The sequence below is a fragment of the Somniosus microcephalus genome, chromosome 2 (genome assembly GCF_052327205.1).
Source record: "Somniosus microcephalus isolate GS21.2 chromosome 2, FLI_Smic_1.0, whole genome shotgun sequence".
Classification (NCBI taxonomy): domain Eukaryota; kingdom Metazoa; phylum Chordata; class Chondrichthyes; order Squaliformes; family Somniosidae; genus Somniosus; species Somniosus microcephalus.
The window spans coordinates 131,081,796-131,109,602 of NC_140988.1; the positions used below are offsets into that span (position 1 = coordinate 131,081,796).

Sequence of the window (27,807 nt, forward strand, 5' to 3'; positions counted from 1 at the left end):
GTCGGGTCATTTCGGGTCTCCTTTTCTATACGAGCGTTAGTTACCGGTAGGTATTCAACTCTAGTCGAATGAAATATTTCGACGGGATCCACTGCTGGTGCTTCCCCCGCAGTAGGCAGTGGCAGGCGTGATAGCCCATCAGCATTTCCATGCTGTTTCGTGCCTTTATATTCAATCTCATAGTGGTGCGCCCCTAGAAAGAGTGAGCATCTTTGTAGTCGTTACGCAGTCATCACCGGAACGCCCCCCTTCAGATTAAAAATGGAAACAAGAGGCTGGTGGTCAGTCAGCAAGGTGAATTTCTGCCCATGCAGATAGTGATTGAACTTTTTCACTCCCCACACTAGGCTGAGGGCCTCCCTGTCAACCTGGGCGTAGTTACGCTCGGCTGAGGTTAGTGATCGTGACGCAAAGGCTATTGGCCTCTCTCAGCCGTCCGAGAATTTGTGCGACAGCACCGCTCCAATGCCGTAGGGTGACGCATCACACGCCAACCGAATCGGTAGTGCTGGGTTGAAATGGGCCAGTGTTTAGTGATTAGTGTTTTGCTCTTCTGGAAAGCTCGTTTACATTCGTCACTCCACTTCCATGGCACTCCAGTTTGCAGTAGGGTGTTCAGTGGGTGTAGTATTGTAGACAAATTTGGCAAGAACTTATGGTAGTAGTTTATCAGCCCGAGGAACAACCTCCGTTGTGACATGTTTTCCGGTGCTGGAGCCTTGACTACTGCCTCAATCTTTTCTGGGGACTTATGTAACCCCTCTTTATCGATAACGTGGCCACAATACGAGATCTGTTTTTTAAAAAACTCGCATTTGGGGCGGTTAGCTCGGAGCCCATATTCCTTCAATCTAGTGAGCACCTGCTCCAGGTTGGCGAGGTGATCACTGTCATTTTCGCCCGTAACCAGGATGTCGTCCAAATAACACTGGGTCCCTGGGATCCCTTGCAGGACTTGTTCCATTGCCCTTTGCCAAATAGCTGGAGCTGATGCTACCCCGAATACCAGCCGGTTGTATTGGTAGAGACCTTTATGGGTGTTGATTGTGAGGTATTTTTTTGATGCTTCTTCTACCTCCATTTGCAGATACGCCTGGGCCAGATCAATCTTAGTGAAGCGTTTCCCTCCAGATAGCGAGGCGAAAATATCTTCAATCCGCGGAAGTGGATATTGCACGGTGTGAAGGACTGGGTTCACTGTTACCTTAAAGTCCCCACAGATGCGAACCTTCCTTGGTTCCCCAGGCGTGCTGCTCAACGACTTTTTCATCACAGGGACGATGGGTGTAGCCCACTCGCTCCAGTCTACCTTGGATAGTACTCCTGAACGTTCCAAACTCTCCAGCTCTGCTTCAACAGCTGGGCGGATCGCATAAGGTACCGGTCTGGCCCGTTTTCTTTGATTTTAATTGTTGCTGTCATGCCTTTTAGTGTTCCGAGTCCTTGCTGGAACACTTCTTGCGCGTCGGTTAGGATCTTTGACAGTCGCCCAGGTGTGACGTCGTCATCCTTTTTGGCAGCCACAGTCAGTGCTTGTATGGAATGCCAATCCAGCTGTATTTTCCGGATCCATTCACGTCCCAGTAATGGTGGTCCTCCATCTTGCAATACATACAGGTCTAGTTTTGGTGTTTCCTTACCGTTATATATAACGGTCACCCTTATTTTTCCTTTGGGGTAGACTTTTTGCCCCGTGTACGTCTTCAAAATAATTTTTGTCTCAAGGGTATGTGTGAGAATAGCCACTCATAGTCCCGTCGGTTTATGACTGTTAGGGCTGATCCTGTGTCCAATTCCATCTTTACCTGGACTCCTGCTATCTTGAGAGTGACCCAAATGGTTCGGTGATCCTCCGTTTTGATCACATGTAGTTTCAGACAACTCCGCTCCCTGCTTTCGGAGTCGGTATCACTCTTTTGTTCGTCTGAACTATTCTCTGTCACCTTATGTACCTTCTTGTACTTTTCTTTTGGAGATTTCTTATTGCTGGTTTTCTTTCCCGACCTGCAGACTCGTGCTATGTGTCCTACTTTTCCACACTGCACACTTTGTCTTTGAACCAGCAATCATTGTGGTCGTGTGTTGTTGTGCCGCAGCGATAGCACTTCTCTTCTGTATGACATTTCGTTAGTGCCATATTCTTGCGGTCTTTGTTGTATCTCTGCAGCGCCCCGTGCTGCTGCTCCATATGATACCGCAATGCTGAAAGCCTTGTCCAGTGTAAGGTCCTTTTCAGATAAAAGCCGTTTCTGGGTTCCTTCACTTTGAAGCCCACACACAAACTTGTCCCTTAAGGTATCTGCCAGTCCCGTTCCAAACTGGCAGTGTTTCGATAGTTTGCGCAGTTCTGTTAAATATTCAGCATTGCTTTCATCCTTATGCTGGTTCCGTTTGTGAAACTTGAATCTTTCTGCTATCAGCAGCGGTGTGGGGTTTAAATGTTCCTGTAGTATCATCACTATGTCTCCAAAACACACTCCCACTGGCTTCGCTGGGGTTACTAGATTTCGTAATAAGCCATACGTCTTTGCACCCATTAAATTTAACAATACCGACGCTTTCTTGTCATCTGACACCTCATTTGCCTTGCAGTATACCTCTATTCGTTCGACATATGTAGTCCAATCTTCGACTTCATTGTCAAATGCGGTGATACTGCCACTCTTCGGCATTTTGGGTGTGGTTTAAAATGGCGTCTCCCGTGCTTTCCTTCCTCCCCCCGCTGCTGCCAACGCTGCTCTCGGCGGTCCTCGTGGCAATGACGGCGCCCTGTAGGTTTCGCGCGCTTCTCCTGCGCTGCTGCCAACGCCGCTCTCGGCAGTCCTCGTGGCAATGGCGGCGCCTCGTGTGTTTCTGCGAGTCTCTCTCTCTCTCTCTCCTCGACGCTGCTCGGCCCCTGAACACCCGCTGCGCTTCTCTCTCTCTCTTTCTTTCTTTCTTTCTCTCTCTCTCTCTCTCTCTCTCTCTCTCTCTCTCTCTCTCTCTCTCTTTTTCTCCTCCCCCCCCCCCCCCCCCCCCCCCCCCCCCCCCCCCCCCCGCCCGCCGTCGACACTGCTCGGCCCTTTGCTGTGCCGCTCGGTCGGGCTCTAGCCCGCCGCTGTCCGGGAAGGGTCTGCGCACTACCTGTTGCCAGCCCGTTTCGCTGGACCACCGCGACTGAAAAGCCAAGCCTGGCTCTCAACAGCCTCCCCTGCAATTCTCGAGTCTCTGCTGGATGACTGGCGGTTGCCCGTGGTCGACGCCCGTGTCTCTGGCCTTGACCTCCAATCTACTGGTCTCCAGGAACGAATCCCTGGGAGGTGATGCAGAATTGCAGGTAGGATCGAATTTGCCTCGTCGCCAATGTTGTGTCCGTTAGTAGTAAGGCACAGACTGCAGGAGAACGGTACAACAGGTGTTTACTCAATGTGGCTCACTCTGGAACTGAACTGTACAGATTACTACTCAGTGCTATATACAGATGTGGTCACTGCCGGTACTACAGTATACATGAGCTGTAAAAAGTAGTTCCCCCCTCCTTAAACATATGAGCAATTTTAGTGGAGAAACTGTAAATGAAAAAAAGAACTGAAACTTTGAAAATTTTAAACCATAAGGCAAGAGGAGAAATTGCAAACAGAATCTTAGAAGAGAAATGAGGAAAAATTACAAATGTATATAAAAACACAAAAATGCTAGAAACACTCAGCAGGTTGGGCAGCATCTGTATATAGAGATAAACCAAAGTTAACAGTTCTATGACTTTCATCAGAACTGGAAAATCTTCCAAGATGTATAGAGCCTGGGAAGCTGAGAATGTTCTAAGATAGGGTGGAGGGCAGGAGTCATTAAATGACAAAAGGGATGATGGTGCAAGGCAGAAGGGGGTGATAATGGAACAAGTAAAGAAACAAAAGATAGAATCATAGAAAGTTACAGCACGGAAGGAGGCCATTTCGGCCCGTCGTGTCTGCGCTGGCCAACAAAGAGCTATCCAGCCTAATCCCATTTCCCAGCTCTTAGTCCGTAGCCCTGCAGGTTAGAGCATCCCAAGTGCACATCCAAGTACTTTTTAAATGTGCTTGGGGTTCCTGCCTCTATCACCCTTTCAGGCAGTGAGTTCCAGACCCCCACAACCCTCTGGGTGAAGAAATTTCCCCTCAAATCCCCTCTAAACCTTCCACCAGTTACTTTAAATCTGTGCCCCCTGGTTTTTGACCCCTCTGCTAAGGGAAATAGGTCCTTTCTATGCCCCTCATAATTGTATACACCTCAATAAGGTTTCCCCTCAGCCTCCTCTGTTCCAAGGAAAACAGACCCAGCCTATCCAGTCTTTCCTCATAGCTAAGATTCTCTACTCCCGTCAACATCCTTGTAAATCTCCTCTGTACCCTCTCTAGTGCAATCACATCTTTCATGTAATGTGGTGACCAGAACTGCATGCAGTACTCTAGCTTGAGGCCTAACTAGTGGTTTATACAGTTGAAGCATAACCCCCCTGCTCTTGTATTCTGTGCCACGGCCAATAAAGGCAAGCATTCCATATGCTGCCCTAATCACCATATCTACTTGGCCTGCTACCTTCAGGGATCTGTGGACATGCACTCCAAGGTCCCTTTGTTCCTCTACACTACTCCGTGTCTGAGCATTTAATGTATATTCCCTTTCCTTGTTAGCCCTCCCCAAATGCAGTACCTCACACTTCTCCAGATTGAATTCCATTTGCCACTGTTCTGCCCACCTGACCAATTTATTGATATTTTCCTGCAGCCTACAGCTTCCTTCTTCAGTAGATGGGTCTAGAGGAAGTATAAATGGTAACAGCAGAATGGCAGAGTGAGAACGAAGCATGGAAAATTTGGCAAAGTGGAGAGCGTTGCCATGATCTGGGAATGTGGTGGAAAAATGGCAGGTACACCTCTGGTGTGGACCACCCCGCCAGCCATATACCAATAAGGAATCCCCACCCCAAGTACCAGTCCACATCTCCTTCACTCCCAGTGGCTCTGGTGCAGCCATCCTCCATTACCAGTACCTGATGTCAGGGAGAAACTGAGAGCAGTGGTTAAGATATAATGTTGTTAAATTCATTGGTAAGGCCGGGAGACTGTAAAGTGCCAAGTAGAAAGATGAAGTGCTGTTCCTCGCGCTTACGTTGAGTTTCATTGGAATAGTATAGGAGGCCAAGGGCAGAGTGGGATAGAGAATTAAAGTGGTAAGCGACCGGAAGCTCAAGGTCGCTCTTACAGACTGAACAGAGACGTTCAGCAAAGCGATCACCCAATCTGTGTTTGGTCTTCCCAATGTAGAGGAGACCACATAGTGAGTAGCAAATACAGTATACTTGATGCGCTATCAATTACTCAAAAGACTGAGGTTAAGCGAGTAACTAACAGGCTTTTATTAACAAGAGAATGAAGGTGTGCCTCGAGTGGTCGACCAGTCCAGAATACAGAGGGACTGTGGAGCAGTCACCTTTATACCTGGACTCGTGGGAGGAGTCAGCCGAGGCATGTACAGACATGTACACAGTGGAATACAAACAGTGGTTTACCGCATTCACTCCTTGTTTAAAAATGAGTCCGGCGGGGTGAAGTGTATTAAAAGTTTGTGTATTGGAGTCTCTCCGGAGGTCTTGTCTGCCGCTGTGATCGACGTGGCGACGGCAGGGGTAGTGAAGCTTCCGGCGTCGAGTCCCGCGTAGGCTGGGGCACTGGTGTGTAGTCCTCGTGGGTGTCGAGCGGGTCGCGGGGCCCAGGCGTGCTGTCTGCTGGGGTTGGATATTGGATCGTGGGGTGGGGGGGGGTGGTAGTGGGTTACTGGGGCCCCCGAGGGTGCGAGGTCTCGTATGGAGACTGTGTCCTCCCGCCCGTCCGGGTACGCAATGTAAGCGTACTGGGGGTTGGCATGGAGGAGGTCGACCCTCTCGACCAGGGGGTCCGTTTTATGGGTCCTCGCGTGTCTTCTCAGTAGGACCGGCCCTGGGGACGTCAGCCATGGCGGTAGCGATGTCCCCGATGTGGACTTCCTTGGGAAGACAAACATTTTCTCATGAGGGGTGGCGTTAGTGGCAGTGCAGAGCAGTGACCGAATAGAGTGGAGCGCATCGGGGAGCACATCCTGCCAGCGGGAGGTCGGAAGGCCCCTAGACTTTAAGGCTAGCAGGGCGGCCTTCCAAACTGTCGCATTCTCTTTCCTCCTGCCCGTTCCCCCGGGGGTTGTAACTGGTGGTCCTGCTTGTGGCAATACCCCTAGCGAGCAGGTACTGGCGGAGTTCGTCGCTCATAAACGATGAGCCCCGGTCGCTATGGATATAGCTGGGGAAACCGAACAGGGTGAAGAGGTCGCTCAGACATTTAATGACCGTGGCACTGGTCATGTCCGGGCAGGGGATGGCGAACGGGAAACGGGAGTACTCATCAATAATGTTGAGGAAGTACACATTGCGGTCGGAGGAGGGGAGAGGCCCTTTAAAGTCAACGCTCAGGCGCTCGAAGGGGCGAGTGGCTTTTATCAGGTGAGCCCTGTCTGGTCTATAAAAGTGCGGTTTACACTCAGCACAGACTTGGCAGTTCCTGGTCATGGTCCTGACCTCCTCAATGGAGTAAGGCAGGTTGCGGGCCTTGATGAAGTGGAAGAACCTGGTGACCCCCGGGTGGCAGAGGTCATTGTGGAGGGCCCGCAGTCTATCGATCTGCACGCTGGTGCAGGTGCCACGCGATAGAGCATCCGGGGGTTCATTGAGCTTCCCGGGCCGGTACAAGATCTCGTAATTGTAGGTGGAAAGTTCGATTCTCCACCTCAAGATCTTGTCGTTTTTGATTTTGCCCTTTTGCTTGTTGTTAAACATAAAAGCAACTGAACGCTGGTCAGTGAGCAGGGTAAATCGTTTTCCGGCCAGGTAGTGCCTCCAATGACGCACAGCCTCCACAATAGCCTGGGCCTCCTTCTCAACAGCGGAGTGTCTGGTCTCCGGGCCCTGGAGGGTTCGTGAAAAGAAGGCCACGGGTCTCCCCGCCTGATTAAGGGTAGCGGCCAGGGCAAAGTCGGACGCGTCGCTTTCCACCTGGAAGGGGATGGATTCGTCCACTGCGTGCATGGTGGCTTTGGCAATGTCTTCCTTGATACGGTGGAAGGCTAAGCGGGCCTCTGCCGTCAAGGGAAAAGAGGTGGACTTGATCAGCGGACGGGCCTTGTCCGCATAGTAGGGGACCCACTGGGTGTAATAGGAGAAAAACCCTAGGCACCTCTTCAGGGCCTTGAGGCAGTGGGAGTTCCATAAGGGGACGCATCCGGTCGGGGTCGGGACCGATGACTCCGTGTTCCACAACACAGCCAAGGATGGCGAGGCGGGATGTGCGGAATATGCACTTCTCCTTGTTATACGTCAGGTTCAGGAGGTGGGCGGTGCAGAGGAATTTTTCGAGGTTTGCGTCATGGTCCTGCAAGTCATGGCCGCAGATGGTCACATTGTCCAGATATGGGAAAGTGGCCTGCAACGCATTTTGATCGACCATCCGGTCCATCTCCCTTTGGAAGACGGAGACCCCGTTGGTGACGCCAAAGGGAACCCTAAGGAAGTGATAGAGGCGGCCGTTTGCCTCAAAGGCAGTATACTGGCGGTCCTCAGGGCGGATAGGGAGCTGGTGGTACGCTGATTTCAGGTCAATGGTCGAGAAGACGCGGCACTGCGCGATCTGGTTGACCATATCAGCTATGCGGGGGAGTGGGTAAGCGTTCAGCAGGGTGTAGCGATTTATTGTCTGGCTGTAGTCGATGACCAGGCACTGCTTCTCGCCGGTCTTAACGACCACAACCTGGGCTCGCCAGGGGCTGGTGCTACCCTCAATAATCCCCTCCTTCAGGAGCCGCTCCACTTCGGTTTTAATGAAAACCCTGTCCCCGGCACTGTATCGCCTGCTCTTTGTGGCGATGGGCTTACAGTCGGGGGTGAGGTTAGCAAACAGTGGGGGGGGGGTGACTCTGAGTGTGGAGAGGTTGCACCTGGTGCGCGGCGGGCAATTTGGAAGCTGCTGGCTGCGGACTGTGAGTGGGAGGAGGGGTCCACCGTATGCCATCGTAACACTTTTAAGGTGGCACTGAAAATCTAACTCCAGTAGAACGGCAGTGCAGAGGTGGGGCAGGACCAGAAGTTTAAAATTATCATACGCAGTCCCGTCTACTAAGAGTGTCACCACGCAGTAGCCGCCAATGTCCGCTGACTGGGACTCGGAGGCCATAGAAATCCGCTGGTGCGCAGGCAGGACTGGGAGAGAGCAACGCCGCACCGTGTCGGGGTGGATGAAGCTCTCCGTGCTCCCAGAGTCAAAGGCAGATTGTTTCGTGACCATTTACCTTAATGTCCATTGTGGACCGGGCCAGTTGGTGCGGTCTCGCTTGGTCCAGCGTAACGGAGGCCAGCGTAGCGGTCGGTGTGTCGTTGCGGGTATCAGATGAGGCGGTGTTGGGGGCCTGCTGCGTCCCGGCTGGCGTCCAAGATGGCGGCGTCCATGATCCCCATGTGGCTGGAGGCGTCCAAAATGGCTGCTGTTCCGGTGGTTCGCACATGGCTGGGGAGGCCCAAGATGGCGGCCCACACGCGGCGCTGCTGGGGTTCGGGGTGGGTTTGGCCCTGCAGACGCTGGCGTAGTGTCCCTTCTTCCCGCAGCCCGAGCAGATCGCACTTTTCGCTGGGCAGCGCGCTCTAGGGTGTTTGGCCTGGCCACAGAAGTAGCATTTCTGGCCTAGGGACACTTCTGCGGTAGTTGGGATGTGGCTGGGGTGGCACGGCGCTATGAGACGGTCCTACCGTGTCCCAGGCTGTTGTTCCCCGCAGCGTCCACGGTGCAGAGGAGTAGGCATCCATGCCCCGGCAGGCTGCGTCCAATGATAGTGCGAGTTCAGAGGCCTTGTTGAGGTCGAGGTCACTCTGCTCCAGCAGTCGCTGTCGGGTGTAATTGGACCTGTGGCCCGCTACAAAAGCGTCCCGGATAAGTTCCTCTGTGTACACGGCGGCCTTTACATCCTTACAACCACAAGCCCGGCCAAGCACAGACAGTGCCTGAAGGTATTCCTCAGTCGATTCCCCAGGTGGTTGTTTACGACTCCCCAGGAGGTGCCTGGCGTACACCTCGTTCACTGGGCGCGTGTACTGGTCCTTGAGCTTGATAGCAGCCGTGTACGAGGTCGCGTCCTGGATGACCGAGTATGCTCGGTGGTTCACTTTGGAGGTCAGGACATCCAGTTTATCCTCATCCGATTTGACCGTTGTAGCGGAGACTATCAGGAATTTTTCAAAGCACCTAAGCCAATGAGCAAACTTGGTGGATGCGTCCGCCTCCCGATGGTCTAAGTCTAGGCATGCTGGTGTGAGGATCTTCTCCATTATAAAAAAATCTTGTTAATAAAATTAATGCACTATCAATTACTCAAAAGACTGAGGTTAAGCGAGTAACTAACAGGCTTTTATTAACAAGAGAATGAAGGTGTGCCTCGAGTGGTCGACCAGTCCAGAATACAGAGGGACTGTGGAGCAGTCACCTTTATACCTGGACTCATGGGAGGAGTCAGCCGAGGCATGTACAGACATGTACACAGTGGAATACAAACAGTGGTTTACCACAATACTAAAGAAGTATAAGTAAATCGCTGTTTCACCCAGAAGGAGTGTTTGGGGCCCTAGACGATGGGAAGGGAGGAGGTAAAAGTGCAGGTGTTGCATCTCCTGTATTTGCATGGAAGTTGTCGGAGGAAGGGGAGCAGGTGTTGGGAGTGATGAGTGGACCAGAATGCCATGGAGGGGACGGTCCCTTCAAAGAGCTGAAAATGGCAGAGGATGATCTGTTGAATGTGTAGGCTGGTAGGGTGAAAGGTGAGGACAAGGGGAAGGGGTGCTATCATGGTTCTGGGAGGGAGAGGATGGGATGAGGGCGGAAGTACAGGAAATGAAATGAAAATGTTCGAGGGCCCCGTCAACCATGGTGGAAGGGAATCCTCGGCTGAGGAAAAAGGGAAGACATTTCAGAAGCACTGGTGTGGAAAATGGTTTCATCCTTTGCCATTTCCACCACCACCCTTCCTGTGTGCTTCTGTGCTCTGTGCATGCTCTCGATCAGTGCTGTTGCACTTTTCACACTCTCAATCTCTCTCTCTCTCTCTCTCTCCCCTTCGATTTTTTTACCTCCCTCTATGACCCCCTATTCTCTGTTTCACTTACATACGATCTTTGTTCCTCACTCGCTGTTTACTCTCTGGTGCGCATACTGGTCTCCCACTCACTCTCCTTTCCCTCTCCTTTCTGCTCAGCACTCCCATCGGTTTCCCTCAAAGAAGCTTTGTTCACTCTTGTAATTCAAGTTTTTTTTTAAAAATCAACCTGAAATCCAGGCTTTTGGGAGAGGCTGAGGCCTTCAAGTGAAAAACTTGAGTTAATTAAAAGATACAAGACAATTCGGTGGATACATTTAATTGTTATTGTGAAATATACACTTATTAATTTTTGTTATTTTAAATCCCTTATTTTGGACAGTAGAAATTTCAGTTATTGAGGGGGGAAAAAAAATCTGAAAATTTTGGGATGCATTTTGAGAGAAGTGTAGGAATTCAATGACCAGAGTTACACATTTATATCAGCAAAACCCATAATGGGCCAGAAATTCCAGAACGGGGCTTGCAGCGCGTGCAAGCCCCGTATTTGCATTTACCCTGCGCTCCTGCCGATCAGCTTCTGGGACGCCTGAACTTGGAGAAATAGAAAGCACATTCCCGGGCAGCGTATGACGTCACGCCGCCCAGGAGTGCAGCCAGCGCGGACCCAGGAGCGTGCAGTGTAAGTGAGACACGCCCCTTGAGGTCTCAGTTTCACTGGACACGCCCCCAATGTTCCTGTCAAGCTGCTTTGCTTTTTTACATGCAAAGCAGCAGTTTAAATAGGTTTTCGGAAGTTTTTTGAAGATTTTGGTAACTTTTATAAACTTTTTAAAATGTTTACATTATTTTGAGTAATCTGAAGTAGTTTTAAAGAGAATTAAAGCAATTTAAAGACTTTTAAAAGCCCTAAAAGAATATTTTTAATTCCATTTATTTATTTAGCAATGTCGTCGTCATACGTGTCTTCACACGGTTCCCTTTGGGGAACTGTATGAAGTGGTGGAAGGATTTATGGCCGTGATTAACGCTCATTCCGTGACCGTAACCATCTTTGAACCAGCCATTAGGGCGGTTAGTCCTATGGCGGGAGGGTTTTACGGGCTCCCACAAGCTATACAAGGAGGGGGGGCCACCCACACCCACGGATGCAAATATCCCACTGGATGTCAACCCAGAATTTAGAGCCGGAGCTCCGACTCCACTTGCCGGGACTGTCTGGAGCGGGGTTCGAAACCCTACCCTGATCTGGCCCAGCGGCGGGGATCCTACCGCTATGACAAACGCCCAATCCGATTAGCAACGTGAAATGGCAGCATAGGGCTCCAGTCACGGGGAGGGAAAAGGCGCAGGAAACGTATGGGTGTCACCTTTTGTGCGGAGTGGGCCTTTTGCGTAGCAGTAAGCATCCCCGCCGCTGGGCCAGAAGGAGTAGGGTTTTGAACCCCACTCCAGACAGTCCCGGCAAGTGGAGTCGGAGCTCCAACTTTAAATTCTGGGTGGACATCCAGCGGGATACTTGCGTCCGTGGGTGTTGGTGGCGCCCCCCCCCCCCCCTCAGATGGGTTGTGGGAGCCCGTAAAACCCTCCCGCCATAGGACTAACCACCCTAATGGCTGGTTCAAAGATGGTTACGGTCACGGAATGAGCGTTAATCATGGCCATAAATCCTTCCACCACTTCATACAGTTCCCCAAAGGGAACAGTGTGAGGATACGTCCGATGATGACCTCTTGCGCAATGCGCCTCCTTGGACCCTCAGTCGCAGATGCGAGGGGGCAAGTCGTGCAAGTGTTAAATTTTTTATTTTATTGACGTAAAATGTTGGCCCAATAATTCCCTTCCAAATGCGCTAGTACGGTCGGGGTACTTACGCATCTGGCCGGATGAAATGCCGGTTTTCAGCATGCACAGTGCATGTGGGGAAAACCGGCATTTCCTGTCCTCTGAACGAAGGGGTTCAGAGGCAGGACGCGTGCGACTGCACAGGCAGCGCGTGCGCAGTATAATTCGCCGCTTTCATTAATGCTTTCAGTGAGGTCCAGTCATTACAACTTACACATGAAAAAAGCATGGGTACAGAGGCTGCGGAGGAAGATATTTCTTATCGTGGAGCTTCTGAAAGTATGTATGTCTGTATATATTCCTTTGCGTGTTATGTATATATTCCTTTACTTATGTGTATGAATGTATTATTTAATTGTGACTTTCAGAGAAAGTAACTTATTGGAAAATCATAATTAAAAACATACATTCATAGTAAAGGAATATAAAACATACATACATATACGTAAAGGAATATATGTGGACATACATACATAACTCATTCTCACAGCCACAATTGCTCCTTCTACCTACCGTTCTGAAAACCCTTTTTAAAAAAAAAAAAAATTAAAAAAAAATTTATCTTTAAAACTTACTTAAAATTTCTTAAAATAACTTCCCTCCCTTTCCCAAACAAAAATATTGCATTTCAAAAGCTCCACGATAAACTATATCTTCCTCCGCAGCCAATGAACCACTTTACACTTGCTTTTTTTCAGTGTAACTTCTAAGGACTTAACCTCACGGATTTCATGAATGAAATCCACGAAGTTCACTGCGCAAGCGCTGCCTGTGCAGTCGCACGCGCTCGAGGTCTGGAAATGCCGGCGTTCCCCGCATGCGCTGTTCATGCTGAACGCCGGCATTTCCAACGGCCAGAAGCGTGAGTAAGCCGACCGTACTCGCGCTTCTGGCCTGGAATTTCTGGCCCAATAAATATGAACATAGGAATTTATAATGTTTTAAGTTAACACAAAAAGTATGACAAAATGTGATGGCAGGAAGTCAAGTGGCACAGATAGGAAGTGCACACCAACGCAAGATTGATGATACTAGTTGATCTCCTGTGGTATTGCCCATGGTAAGTTGGAGAATTATGTCTCCCTCTTTGTGTTTCTTCTTTCTTGGATATCTCCTCAGTACACCTCCGTGAAATCTTTAAAAAATGTGACCGTCGCAGTCACTTAAGTACATTAATGCACTGATGCTTTCCTGAGTGTAATGTTAAGATTGGATGGCTGAGTCAACAATTATCTGTTCAATAGTGATGAAAAGAAAATATCTGAAAGCTGGAAATGGCTTTTGAAACAGAAAAAACTGTTTTCAGGTTGAGACCTTGTGTTGGTAGCAAGGCCTACTTTGACGTAGTGGTCTCCAGTGATGTGCTCTTATTACCTCCAGCATTAATTTGATCGTGCTTGTATATTTCAATTCCCTACAAATAGTACATTAATAGCAAGCCCATTTCACAGAATCACAGAAACCCCACAGTGCAGATAGAGGCCATTTCGGCCCATCGAGCCTGCACCGACACATATCCCACCCGATCCCCGTAAACCCTACACCAACACATATCCCACCCTATCCCCGTAACCCCACGTATTTAATCCCCCTGACATTAAGGGTCAATTTATCATAGCCAATCAACCTAACCCGCACATCTTTGGACTGTGGGAGGAAACCGGAGCACCCGGAGGAAACCCACGCAAACACGGGGCGAATGTGCAAACTCCACACAGACAGCCACCCGAGGCCGGATTCGAACCCAGGTCTCTGGCGCTGTGAGGCAACAGTGCTAACCACTATGCCACCATTTCTGTTGCTGAATCAGAAAATTCAAGCTTAAGACTGTATCTTAAAATGTTCAGCTGAAGTGAGAAGTTGTTTTCTCCTCCTCCACCCTCCTCTCCCCCCCCCCCCCCCCCCGCCCCCCAAAAAAAGTACCTAATTATCATTGTGCACACTTATGACTGGCTGCCTTTTTAGATATATTTTAAATTGAATGAATACTACTGATTTTTTTTCATATTGGTGTGCTTGTATTGTGATGATTATTTTACTTTGCAACCTATAAATAATGTTAACTCATTGATTTTTTTCAGTTTGCAGAAGCCTTGGTTGTGTTTAAAAGCCACAAGTACTTACAATTCACTGTACATCATGGGACTTTTGCATTCCAATCAGCTGTCAAGTCAGCATTAGTCCTACTTTTTTGTAAGCATCCTTTTGCCCCTGCAGATATAAGATGCCAAGTTTATTTGTTAAGCAGTGGCTGTTTTGCCCCATAATGTTGTGCTCACAAGCGAGACATGAACCGAAACAATAGCTTTGTCAAACTGAGCTCCAAGGAATAATTCCCAGGGAGTCCACAAGAAATTTCCAGTGGGTCTCTGAGGTCATTGGATTTCTGTTTGTTGGATTACAATCACCTTGATGTGTTCTAATTTATAAAAAAAAAAAAAAAGTCTGCTATGACAGAGCTGTTCTCCTATGGATAGATGGCATTGTTCCCAAGAGGTTAGGATAGGGGATACCAGGGAGTGTTGGCACTTATGGAAGGTTATTTACACAGAAAAGACTGAAAACCTTTGGGCACACTAGAATGGCTAAGTATTTTCTTGTTTCTAAATTATGCTATTAACTAGTGTCACTATAAAGAAAGACTTTGCTAATGTCCTTTTGATTAGAAATAACATGGCAGAAGTCTGGTATTGTTAAAGCAGTTGATTAAGAGAATGAGCTTGATTCAGTTGGTATCACTCTTGTCTTTGTTGTGGGCTCATGTCTCATTTGAGTACATAATCTATGTGACTAACCTGCAGTACCTGAACGCTGCTGCATTGTTGGAGATGCTGTCCTTCAAATGAGATATTAAAACGAGGTCCTGTCTGCCTGCTGTAGCTGTTAAAGTAAACTTCAAAGATCCACCAAGTGAAGAGCAGGGGTGTTCTCATGTTCTGGCCAACATTTCTCCCTCAACTCGCATCGCAAAAACAAATTAACTGATGATTTATTTAATATGCTGTTTGTGGGACCTCGCTGTGCGCAAATTGGCTGCTCTATTTGTCTGCATAACAGTGACTACACTTTAGAAGTAATGTGTTTTTTGCCTTTTTCCAGTTCTGATGAAGGATCCCAGACCTGAAACATTAACTCTGTTTCTCTCTCCACGGATGCTGCCTGGCCTGCTGAGTTTTTCCAGCGTTTTCTGTTGTTATTTTACACTTTAGAAGTAATGTGTTGACTATGAAGCGCTTCTGTTTTGTACCATATCAAATTGAAGAAATTTGGAAGGTGCATGCAAGTTATGTATATATTGACAGATTATAGCCTTTTCTGGTTATAATTTAAACTTCATGTCCATCTCTATAGCATTATAGAATTTATGGTTCTTAAATATTCTGTAAGAACATAACTATGGATGCAATTGTCGCTGATACTGCTTTTGTTGTATTTTCAGCCATGAAGTTGTACTTCCAAATCCTCACGCTACTTTGGTGCTTTGTGGAAATATCAAAGGCTGCCAAAATTGTGGTTGTGCCGCCGATTATGTTTGAAAGCCATCTCTACATTTTCAAGACCCTAGCTAAGGCCTTACACGAGCATGGACACGAGACGGTATTCGCAGTGTCAGAAGGTAGAGAGATCCCTTCATCGGATTACTTTAGACTGCTGCGGTATCCTGGCTTCTTCAATAGCACAACAGCAGATGAATTTTTGCAATCCAAGATGAGGAACATTTTCTCAGGAAGATTAACAGCACTCGAGCTCTTTGACATTCTGGAGCATTACTCCAAAAACTGTGACATCATGGTTGGCAGCCAGGGTTTCATTGCTCAGCTCAAAGAAGAAAAGTTTGACTTGCTTTTGGTGGACCCCAATGAAATGTGTGGCTTTGTAATAGCACACCTTCTGGGAGTGAAGTATGCAGTCTTTTCCACTGGTCTCTGGTACCCAGCAGAAGTTGGTGCTCCAACACCGCTAGCCTATGTACCAGAGTTCAACTCTCTCCTTACAGACAACATGAATTTATTTCAACGAATAGCAAATACTGCAGTGTACTTAGTGTCGCGCTTTGGTGTGAATTTTCTGTTCTTGCCAAAATACGAGCGAATAATGCTGAAGTACAAAATTGAGCCTGAACGCTCCATGTATGATTTAATACAGGGTTCCAGCTTATGGATGCTGTGCACGGATGTAGCACTCGAGTTTCCTCGACCTACATTGCCCAATGTTGTGTATGTGGGAGGGATTTTGACTAAACCTGCGAGCCTTCTACCAGAAGTAAGGTTTGCTCATTTCTTTTACTGCTACAGGGCTCAAAGTGTTGCTTTTTTGAACATCAATGTGTAAAGGCAGGATGTGATCCTTCATGGCTCCAGATTTAACAAAATAGTGACTGGTTGTAAAAGATCATAGCAATAGAAGGAAAAGGTTTGAGCCAAAATAGAGTCTGCAACCTCAATTTTCATATTTTTTTTTATGCCCCGCAAATGAATGAAGCTTCAAAGTTTTGATGTGTGACTACATCACTACTTATAATAAGTTTTAAAAAAATAAATGTTTTAGTTTGCAATCATTAATTTGAAAATGAATAGTTTGTGTTGACATCATGTACTGTAACGCATTGGGGATTGATATCTAATGTGTATTGTAGTTTGATTGTGGAATTAATTGGTTTCTAGCCAGAAATTCTTTGGTACACTGTGTTATTGTAAGATTTACAAGATGAATATGGTCTTTCCTAGCCATGTGTTGAAAGGAGCATAGTGAAAAAGCAGCTGGGAATGCTTGATGGAATGCAAGCCATTTGCAGTTGCAAATTTTGCTGCAGTCATGTTTTGATGGCTTTAAAGGTCAAATAATAACTCTTATTGAAAATGGATAAATGAACACACTATGGTTTGACACAGGCCAGAATTTTTACCTGTGAGGCGAGTCGGGTGTGGGAGGACTGCATACCTTGTCTTTAACTGAATTGGATCAATTGAGTTAGGCTTGCAGGTTTCCTGGCCAATTAAATGAGTCTGATGACATTATCGATGATTTTGTCTTGAGCTCAGCTATTTAAAAGGGCCTTCCATACATCACTTGACGGTTACTGGAGGAGGATTAAAGCTCTTTGGCAGACATGTGGTTGTTCAGAAACTAAAGATTTTCCATCTAAGGCTTGAGGGAAGCATGCAGTCCCAGCGGCAGAAGGCAGTGCTCAGATTCTCTGACTCCTCCCTGGAAGTCTGCTCCAGGGACTTCAAGAACGCAGGGATTCCCTGGGGATGAGCGCAAGAGACTTGCCAGTGAGACCAAGAGGGCATGGCTGGAGATCGTGGAGGAATAGAAGGGATGTAGTAAGGTGATCCTGGATCCAGTGCCGGAAAAGATTTAATGATCTCATGAGTTCAGGAAAGGTGAGTGTAATGTCACATTCAACTACATCCTGATGTGCGTGTCACCCCAACTCCATCACTCTGCCTTCCTAAGCCTACTTCGGCACGTCAATCCTCTCACTGACCTACCTTGCAAGGTGAACCCATCCCTTACTGACTCTGCACCTACTCGCATCCCCATCTGACTAACCACCACTGACACTCTCCCTCATCCGAATGCAATCATAGGAAGGAACATCACAGAAGGAGTTTATTTGGCAATGCCACGCCACTCCCTCATAGTCTCCCTCTACAGATGTAGCCCATCCATTCCTTACACTCATTCAATCACTCTCATCCAAAGTTCTCTCTCCCTCCTTGCAGGAGAAGAGAGCAGAGAACAACAGGGAGAGGCAACAAACTGGAGGTGGCCCTCCAATTTACACCAACGTTGCGCATTCTTACCATTACATTTCTAATTCATGTCTTTACACTCTCACATGTCCATCAAATATCTTCCCCCTTCCCCCTTCCCCCCGCCCCCACCACTGTCCAGCTGGAGGAGGAAGATGACTCCTCAGAGGAAACTCCACTCTGAGGGTGCACCGTCACCAGACCCATGCGCACACAGCACCAGCGCAGATACACACACCTTGGTGGGTCCAGCGAGACATAGAGTAGTGTTGTTGCCTGGTGTGTTTCAGATCACAAGTGAGCAAGAACAGATGGTGGTGTGTCCTTGCCGGAGGGTGCATGGCACTCCCAGCTCCGCTCAGCTGCATGCAGATGCTGAACCTAGGGGGCCGTCGAGAAAGAGGGTGATCTTGGAGGAGCAGCAACAAATGCGTGAGGCTCTGGCAGCTTTTGCAGCCGTGATGTGTGCCAGTGCAGCCTTCGGTCGCCTTCGGAAGAGAGTGTTTGAAGACCAGGACCTCAAACCTGGCACTAAGCTCATAATGGTCTACAGAGCAGCAGTGATGCCCGCCCTGCTGTATGCCTCAGAGACACGGACCATGTACAGCAGGCACCTCAAAGCACTGGAGAGGTACCACCAATGCTGCCTCTGCAAGATCCTGCAAATCCATTGGCAGGATAGGCGCACCAACGTCGGTGTTCTTGCTCAGGCCAACATACCCAGCATCGATGCTTTGACCACGCTCAATCGGCTCCGATAGACGGGTCACATTGTCTGCATGCCTGATACGAGACTCCCAAAACAAGCGCTCTACTCGGAGCTCTGGCACAGCAAGAGAGCCCCAGGTGAGCAGAGGGAACGCTTCAAGGACACCCTCAAAGCCTCCTTGAAAAAGTGTAACATCCCTGGCCCAAGACCGCACAAAGTGGAGGAGAAGCATCCGGGAAGGCGCCGAACACCTCTAGTCTCTTCGGAGCAAGAGTAAAGAGCGCACGTCAACCCAAGCACCCCACCCACCCACCCCTTCAACCACCGTCTGCCCCACCTGTGACAGAGACTGTAGGTCCCGCATTGAACTCATCAGTCACCTGCGAACTCATTTTTAATGTGGAAGCAAGTCATCCTCTGTTCCAAGGGACTGCCTAAGAGAAGATGATGTGTGTGACTTTACATGGAAGAGCCCCTCTCCAACATGAGCACCACTATCTCGCAGGCGATGGCGACTTTGTGCTTTTCCATGGACAGGATGGCCACCTGCACGGTGCAGCAAATGTGCCAGTCGAATGAGAACTTGCTATGAACAACAGATTGCAGACTCTCGTTGACCTCATCTCGAGGAGGGCTACCAACGTAGACTTGGGTGTTCATCGCTCCACTGATGTACAGTAAGGTTGAGGCAAAGAGTTTCATTCACGAACACTCCTGGATGATGTGGGGGTGCCTTGATGGCCATGTGTGCAGTCGTGACACACCTGCACCTGTGGGAAGTCAGCCAGAGCCGCAATGCTCTGGAATGGTAGCATAGTGGTTATGTTACTGGACTAGTAATCCAGAGGCCTGGACTAATGATCTAGAGATACGAGGTCAAATCCCACCACGGCAGCTGGGGAATTTAAATTCAGTCAATTAATTAAATCTGGAATAAAAAGCTAGTATCAGTAATGGTGACCATGAAATTATCGGATTGTCGTAAAAACCCATCTGGTTCACTAATGTCCTTAAGGAAGGAAATCTGCCATCCTTACCTGATCTGGCCTATATGTGACTCCAGACCCACAGCAATGTGATTGACTCTTAACTGCCCTCTGAAATGGCCTAGCAAGTCACTCGGTTGTAACAAACCGCTACGAAAAGTAACAAACCGCTACGAAAAGCAATAAGAATAAAACTGGATGGACCACCCAGCATCGATCTAGGCACCGACTTCGGACACGAAAATGGCATACCCAGCCCAGTCGACGCTGCAAAGTCGTCCTCACTAACATCTGGGGACTTGTGCCAAAATTGGGAGAGCTGTCCCACAACCTGACATCGTCATGCTCACAGAATCATACCTTTCAGCCAAAGTCCCAGACTCCTCCATCACCATCCCTGGGCATGTCCTGTCCCACCAGCAGGACAGATCCACCAGAGATGGCGGCACAGCGATATACAGTCGGGAAGGAGTGGCCCTGGGAGTCCTCAACATTGACTCTGGACCCCATGAAGTCTCATGGCTTCAGGTCACACATGGGTAAGGAAACCTCCCGCTGATTACCACCTACCGCCCTCCCTCAGCTGATGAATCAGTACTCCTCCATGTTGAACAGCACTTGGAAGAAGCACTGAGGGTAGGAAGGGCACAGAATGTACTCTGGGTGGGGGACTTCAATGTCCATCACCAAGAGCTGCTCGGTAGCACCACTACTGACCAAGCTGGCCGAGTACTGAAGGACATAGCTGCCAGACTGGGCCTGCGGCAGGTGATAAGAGAACCAATACGAGGGAAAAACATACTTGACCTCATCCTCATCAATCTACCTGTCGCAGATGCATCTGTCCATGACAACATTGGTAGCAGTGACCATTGCACAAACCTTGTGGCGACAAAGCCCTGTCACACTCAGGACACCTTCCATCGTGTTGTGTGGCACTACCACTGTGCTAAATGGGATAGATTCAGAACAGATCTAGCAGCTCAAAACTGGGCATCCATGAGCAGCAGCAGAATTGTATTCTACCACAAACTGTAACCTCATGGCCCAGCATATCCCTCACAATACCATTACCATCAAGCCAGGGGACCAACCCTGGTTCAATGAGGAGTGCAGAAGAGCACTCAGGAGCAGCACCAGGCGTACCTAAAAATGCGGTGCCAACCTGGGGAAGCTGCAACACAGGATTACATGCATGCTAAACAGCAGATGCAGCATGCTATAGACAGAGCTAAGCAATCCCACAACCAACGGATCAGGTCAAAGCTCTGCAGTCCTGCCATATCCAGTCATGAATGGTGGTGGACAATTAAGCAACTGACTGGAGGAGGAGGCTCCATGAACATCCCCATCCTCAATGATGGCAGAGCCCAGCACGTGAGTGCAAAAAGACAAGGCTGAAGCGTTTGCAACCATCTTCAGCCAGAAGTGCTGAGTGGATGATCCATAGCTGCTGCCTCCTGAGGTCCGCACCATCACAGAAGCCAGTCTTCATCCAATTCGATTCACTCCACATGATATCAAGAAATGGCTGAGCGCACTGGATACAGCAAAGGCTATGGGCCCTGACAACATCTGGTTGTCGTGCTGAAGACTTGTGCTCCAGAACCAACTGCAATTTCAGCCAAACTGTTCCAGTACAGCTACAACACTGGTATCTACCCGACAATGTGGAAAACTGCCCAGGTATGTCCTGTCCACAAAAAGCAGGACAAATCCAACCCGGCCAATTACCGCCCCATCAGTCTACTCTCAATCATTAGCGAAGTGATGGAAGGTGTCATCGACAGTGCTATCGAGCGGCACTTACTCACCAATAACCTGCTGACCGATGCTCAGTTTGGGTCTGTCAGGACCACTCGTCTCCAGACTTCATTACAGCCTTGGTCGAAACATGGGCAGAAGAGCTGAATTCCAGAGGTGAGGTGAGAGTGACTGCCCTTGACAGCAAGGCAGCATTTGACCGAGTGTGGCATCAAGGAGCCCTAGTAAAATTGAAGTCAATGGGAATCAGGGAAAACTCTCCATTGCCTGGAGTCATACCTAGCACAAAGGAAGATGGCTGCGGAGGTCAATCATCTCCGCCCCAGGACATCGCTGCAGGAGTTCCTCAGGGCAGTGTCCTAGGCCCAATCATCTTCAGCTGCTTCATCAATGACCTTCCCTCCATAAGTGTTCAGTTCCATTCGCAATTCCTCAGATAATGAAGCAGTCCACTCCCACATCCAGTGAGACCTGGATGACACTCCGGTTTGGGCTGATAAGTGGCAAGTAACATTTCCACCACACAAGTGCCAGGCAATGACTATCTCCAACATGCGAGAGTCTAACCACCTCCTTGACATTCAACTGCATTACCATCGCCGAATCCCCCACCATCAACATCCTGGGGGTCACCATTGACCAGAAGCTTAATTGGACCAGCCACGTAAATACTGTGGCAACAAGAGCAAGTCAGAGGCTGGGTATTCTGCAGTGAGTGTCTCACCACCTGACTTCCCCAAAGCCTTTCCACCATCTACAAGGCACAAGTCAGGAGTGTGATAGAATCCTCTCAACTTGCCTGGATGAGTGCAGCTGCAACAACACTCGAAGCTCGACACCATCCAAGACAAAGCAACCCACTTGATTGGCACCTCCTCCACCATCTTAAACATTCACTGCCTCCACCACCGGTGCATTGTGGCTGCAGTGTATACCATCTACAAGATGCACTGCAGCACCTCACCAAGGCTTCTTCGGCAGCACCTCCCAAACCCGCGACTTCTAGAATGACAAGGGCAGCAGGCGCATGGGAACACCACCACCATCCAAGTTCCCCTCCAAGGTGCAAACCATCCTGACTTGGAAATATATCGCCGTTCCTTCATCTTCGCTGGAACTCCCTCCCTAACAGCACTGTGGGAGTACCTTCACCACACGGACTGCAGCGGTTCAAGGCGGCGGCTCACCACTACCTTCTCGAGGGCAATTAGGGATGGGCAATAAATGCTGGCCTTGCCAGCGACGCCCACATCACATGAAGGAATTTTTAAAAAAGCCGAGCGCCCACTCAGTAACACTGGCTTCATCAGTAGCAAAGTTTACATAATTGGCTGACTTGTGAAGCATAGCATTGGTCACTTGGGTGGCCGACTGCGAAATCCCGCAAATGTCTGCTGCAGATCCCTGGAAGGAGCCTGAGCTGAAGAAGTTGAGGGTGGTGGTGACTTTGACAGCCACTGGTAAGGCGTGCCCACCAGATCCTCTGGGCAGCAGGTCTTGTTCCAGCAAGCTACAAATGTCTGCAAAGACCTGGCGCAATAGCCTGAGCCTCCTGAAGCACTGCTGCTCAGTCAGAAGCTCATCCTCTGCCTGTATACCCTGTGTTGTAGGTTTCGCCTCTGGCGCGGTGCAACCCGGTGCTGATCCCCTCTCTCCTGTGGAGCTTCAGGTTGGTGAGGAGAAGGCTTCTGGTGTGGTTGCTATTGGGGCTCATCTTGGTCCGATTCTGAGGTCCAAGGTAAGACAGCATAAGCGGCGTCCATGCTGATGAAATGGATGCCAGATAAAGTAGAGATCAGAGGCACAATCCTCCAATGTACTGAGAGTGACTAGCAATGTGGTGAGAGTGGCTTCTGAGGTTGCAGAAATGACATGCAAACTCCTGAAAGCTAAATTTCTGCATAAAATGGTCTCAGCCAGCGTCTTTCCCTTAGGCAAGAAAGCAGGTGTGAGGTACGAGTATTTAAATGCTTTTTCCAGCTCTCTCTCAATCAGCTGGCACAATGGCCACTGAGTTTCTGCCTCCTCGGGCGAGGTTCCTGAGGTTTGTGAATCCCATGAAAGGTGGAAGTCGACCGGATGATTGCGGGTTCCCGACGCACTGTCAATTTCGCGCTTTTAACCGCTGACCCACCCCCAAACCTGCACGCGCTCCAATGTGAAAATCCCAGCCATAGTTTCATCTCTATTCTAATGTAAAATGCTTCAACAAGGGTCCTCCTCCATCTAGTTGGCCTATCAGCTCAATTGCAGCCCTGAGTTGAAATGAAGAGAAAGGAAATTTATAAAAAAAAAAAAAAAATGAATTCAGTGGCCAAGCATCAGTCATTTTGTTTTGTTAAATGTAATGCCTACCACCAAGCTTACAGGACTGTTACTTTTCTTTTCAATCCCAAAATGCATAAACCAGTGTTTATAAGTAAATTGTTCTATATTTTTAGTATTGGTAATGCATACTTGTCAGCTAATTGCAGTTATTATTTTAGCTTCTGCAGCCCTTTTAATTCTCTTATTGGCCTCATCCTCTGTCCTGTGGATGAAAAACAGATGCGGTCAATCCTTTGCCCTCATGCTCTTTGGCAAGAGGCCAGTTTAATTCCTGTTAAAACTCTCTCCCACCCCCCGCCCCTAGACACGTGAGTAGATTTGTTAAGTCCCACAAACAGCTATTTTGCACTGGCTGCATTCTATCTTTCCCATCTATACTAGAAAGTGATTCCAGGTATAATCCCATAATTTTAAGAATGACTGCTGTTTTGTTTTTACAAGATGCGTTAAAATTAAGGCTAAGACTGAAAAGGTCTTTTGGAATTCAATTGAGGATAGTTAAAATTAGCTTTTGAAGAGAGTCCACAGAAAAGGAGATAGAACAGGGGTGGACATGAGATTGGATGATGAGATTAGTAATGAGAAGTGCATTTAAAATAAAAAGAGGGGATATATTAAATAAATAGTCAAACTCAAAAGAGGATAAAACCCTGCATCCACGCATTTTAAAGAATCTAGGGAAGAGATAGCAGAGGCATTATTAAACATGTTTAATCATTCGTTAGAAAAAGATTTAGTGCCAGAAGACTGGCAGATAGCTAATGTATACCTATATTCAAGAAGGGGGATAGAACATGTCCAGGGAATTAGAGACCAGTCAGCTTAACATCGGTGGTAGGAAAAATAATGGAACTCTACTAAAGGAGAAAATAGAAGAACATCTAGAAACCAAAAATATAATGAGAAATAGTCAGCATGGATTTCAAAAGGGAAAGTCTTGCTTGACCAGTCTCATTGAAATTTTTTGAATAGGTAACAGAGAGAGTAGACAATGGTAATGCAGTAGATGTAATTTATCTAGATTTTTAAAAAGCCTTCGATAAGGTACTCCATATTAGACTGACGAGCAAGGTCAGGGAATGCGGAGTCAGGGGACAAGTAGCAGAATGGATAGCTGGCTTCAAGACAGAAAGCAGAGAGTAGGGGTGAAAGGTAGCTATTCAGTGGCAAAAGGTGGTTAGTGGTGTTCCACAAGAATCAGTGCTGGGACCACTATTGTTCACAATTTACATTAACGATTAAACTTTGGAATCAAAAACACAATTTCTAAATTTGCGGATGACACCAAATTTGGGGGGGATAGTCAATACTGAGGAGGACTGCAACAAATTACAGGAGGACATTAATAAACTTGCAGAATGGGCATATAATTGGCAGATGAAGTTCAACACAGATAAATGTGAGGTATATTTTGGCAGGAAGAATAGGGAGGTCACTTATTACTTGAGTGCGAGTCTAGGTGGGGTAGAGGAACAAAGGGATCTCGGAGTACAAATACACAAAAGTTGTGACACAGGTTAGCAAGGCCATAAAAAGCAAACCAAGCACTAGGGTTTATTTCTAGAGGGATAGAATTGAAAAGTAGGGAAGTTATGCTAAACCTGTATCGAAACTTGGTTAGACCACACTTCGAGTACTGCGTACAGTCCTGGTTGCCATATTATAAAAAGGATATAAAGGCACTGGAGAGGGTGCAGACAAGGTTTACTAGGATGATACCAGAAATACGAGTCTATACATATCAGGAAAGGATGAACAGGCTGGGTCTCTCTTTTTGGGGGAAAAAAGGTGGCTGAAGGGTGACCTAATAGAGGTCTTTAAAATTATGCAAGGTTTTGATAGAGTGGCTACAGAGAGAATGTTTCCACTTGTGGGGAAGAGCATAACTAGAGGCTATCAATATAAGATAGTCACCAAGAAATCCAATAGGGAATTCTTTACCCAAAGAGTAGTGAGAATGTGGAATTAGCTACCACAGGGAGTAGTTGAGGTGAATAGTATAGATGCATTTAAGGGGAGGTTAGACAAGCATATATGGGAGATGGGAATAGAGGGTTAAGCTGATAGTTAGATGAGGAAAGACAGGAGGAGGTTCGAGTGGAGCATAAACGCCAGCATGGACTGATTGGGCCGAATGGCCTGTTTCTGTGCCGTACATCATAGAGTCATAGAGTCATAGAGTAATACAGCACAGATAGAGGCCCTTCGGCCCATCGTGTCCATGCCGGCCATCAAGCCCTGTCTAATCTAATCCCATATTCCAGCATTTGGCCCGTAGCCTTGTATGCTATGGCATTTCAAATGCTCATCCAAATGCTTCTTAAATGTTGTGAGGGTTTCTGCCTCCACAACCCTTTCAGGCAGTGAGTTCCAGACTCCAACCACCCTCTGGGTGAAAAAGTTCTTTCTCAAATCCCCTCTAAACCTCCCTCCCTTTACCTTGAATCTATGCCCCCTAGTTATTGACCCCTCTACTAAGGGGAAAAGCTCCTCAGCATCCATCCTATCTATGCCCCTCACAATTTTGTACACCTCAATCATGTCCCCCCTCAGCCTCCTCTGCTCCAAGGAAAACAAACCCAATCTGCCCAGTCTCTCTTCATAGCTGAAGCGCTCCAGCCCTGGTAACATCCTGGTGAACCTCCTCTGCACCCTCTCTAACGCGATCACATCTTTCCTGTAGTGTGGCGACCAGAACTGCACACAGTATTCCAGCTGTGGCCTAACCAGTGTTTTATACAGCTCCATCATAACCTCCTTGCTCTTATATTCTATGCCTCGGCTAATGAAGGCAAGTATCCCATATGCCTTTTTTACCACCTTATCCACCTGTTCCGCCGCCTTCAGGGATCTGTGTACCTGCACACCCAGATCCCTCTGACCCTCCGTCTTGCCTAGGGTCTTACCATTCATTGTGTATTCCCTTGCCTTGTTAGACCCCCCAAAGTGCATCACCTCGCACTTTTCCGGGTTAAATTCCATTTGCCACTGTTCCGCCCATCTGACCAACCCATCTATATCGTTCTGCAGACTGAGGCTACCCTCCTCGCTATTTACCACCCTACCAATTTTAGTATCATCTGCGAATTTACTGATCATACCCTTTACATTCATATCCAAGTCATTAATGTAGACCACAAACAGCAAGGGACCCAGCACCGATCCCTGTGGTACCCCACTGGCCACAGGTTTCCAGTCACAAAAACAACCTTCGACCATCACCCTCTGCCTTCTGCCACTAAGCCAGTTTTGTATCCAATGTGCCAAGGCACCCTGGATTCCATGGGCTCTTACCTTCTTGACCAGTCTCCTGTGCGGGACTTTATCGAAGGCCTTACTGAAATCCATGTATACCACATCCACTGCGTTACCCTCATCCACACACCTAGTCACCCCCTCAAAAAATTCAATCAAATTAGTCAGACATGATCTTCCCTTGACAAAGCCATGTTGACTATCCCTGATTAATCCTTGCCTCTCCAAGTGGAGACAAATTTTGTCCCTCAGGATTTTTTCCAGTAATTTTCCTACCACTGATGTTAGGCTCACTGGCCTGTAGTTCCCCGGTTTTTCCCTACTACCCTTCTTGAATAATGGTACTACATTAGCGGTTCTCCAGTCCTCTGGCACATCCCCTGTGGCCAGAGAGGTCCTGAATATATGTGTTAGAGCCCCCGCAATCTCCTCCTTTGCCTCACACAGCAGCCTGGGGTACATTTCATCGGGGCCTGGGGATTTATCCATTTTTAGGCCAGCTAAAACCGCCAAGACCTCCTCCCTCTCGATGTTAATATGTTCGAGCATATCACAGTCCCCCCGCCCTATTTCTATGTCTACGTCGTCCTTCTCCATAGTGAAAACAGATGCAAAAAATTCACTATTGGTGATGTATTATTTTGTATATTTTAAATTGAAGGACAACAGAGTTCAACAAGTAACTGGTTTATTTGGTATAAAGTCTGATTTACTTACTGCATCATCACAACATCAGCAGAAAACAAAATGACTTCCCTCAGGACCCCTAACCTGGATCTTAAAAAAAAACTATAGCAGTCTTACAGATGCCTGCAGGCCAATCACAATTTGATATGCAAATATTACAAAGAGGGAGCTAATCGCTCATCCACTCATCCAACCAATCAGGACACATTTGTTCACAGTCACACACAAAACTTGTAATTATTAAAACAAGCCAAGTAAGAAGATAAACATATATTGATTAAGAAATTCCTTAATAATTAAGATTCCATCTCTGTTAGTAATTTTAAGAGAGGGCCTGTGGGGGGGGAAA

At 47.9% G+C, this 27,807-nt stretch overlaps 1 protein-coding gene across 5 annotated transcripts in view; it reads left to right on the forward strand.

The window, feature by feature from the left end:
* ugt8 (UDP glycosyltransferase 8) overlaps positions 1 to 27,807 on the forward strand; it is a 221,104-nt gene that overhangs the window by 101,281 nt on the left and 92,016 nt on the right. For 4 of the 5 annotated variants that reach the window (XM_085962656.1, XM_085962647.1, XM_085962639.1 and 1 more), the window contains one exon: positions 15,410 to 16,233. In XM_085962656.1, the coding sequence (XP_085818782.1) occupies positions 15,412 to 16,233 (822 nt within the window). In that variant the 5' untranslated portion in view covers positions 15,410 to 15,411. Of the gene's footprint in view, positions 1 to 15,057; positions 15,244 to 15,409; positions 16,234 to 27,807 lie in introns of those variants that run through there. The other variant, XM_085962674.1, reaches the window with a different exon arrangement.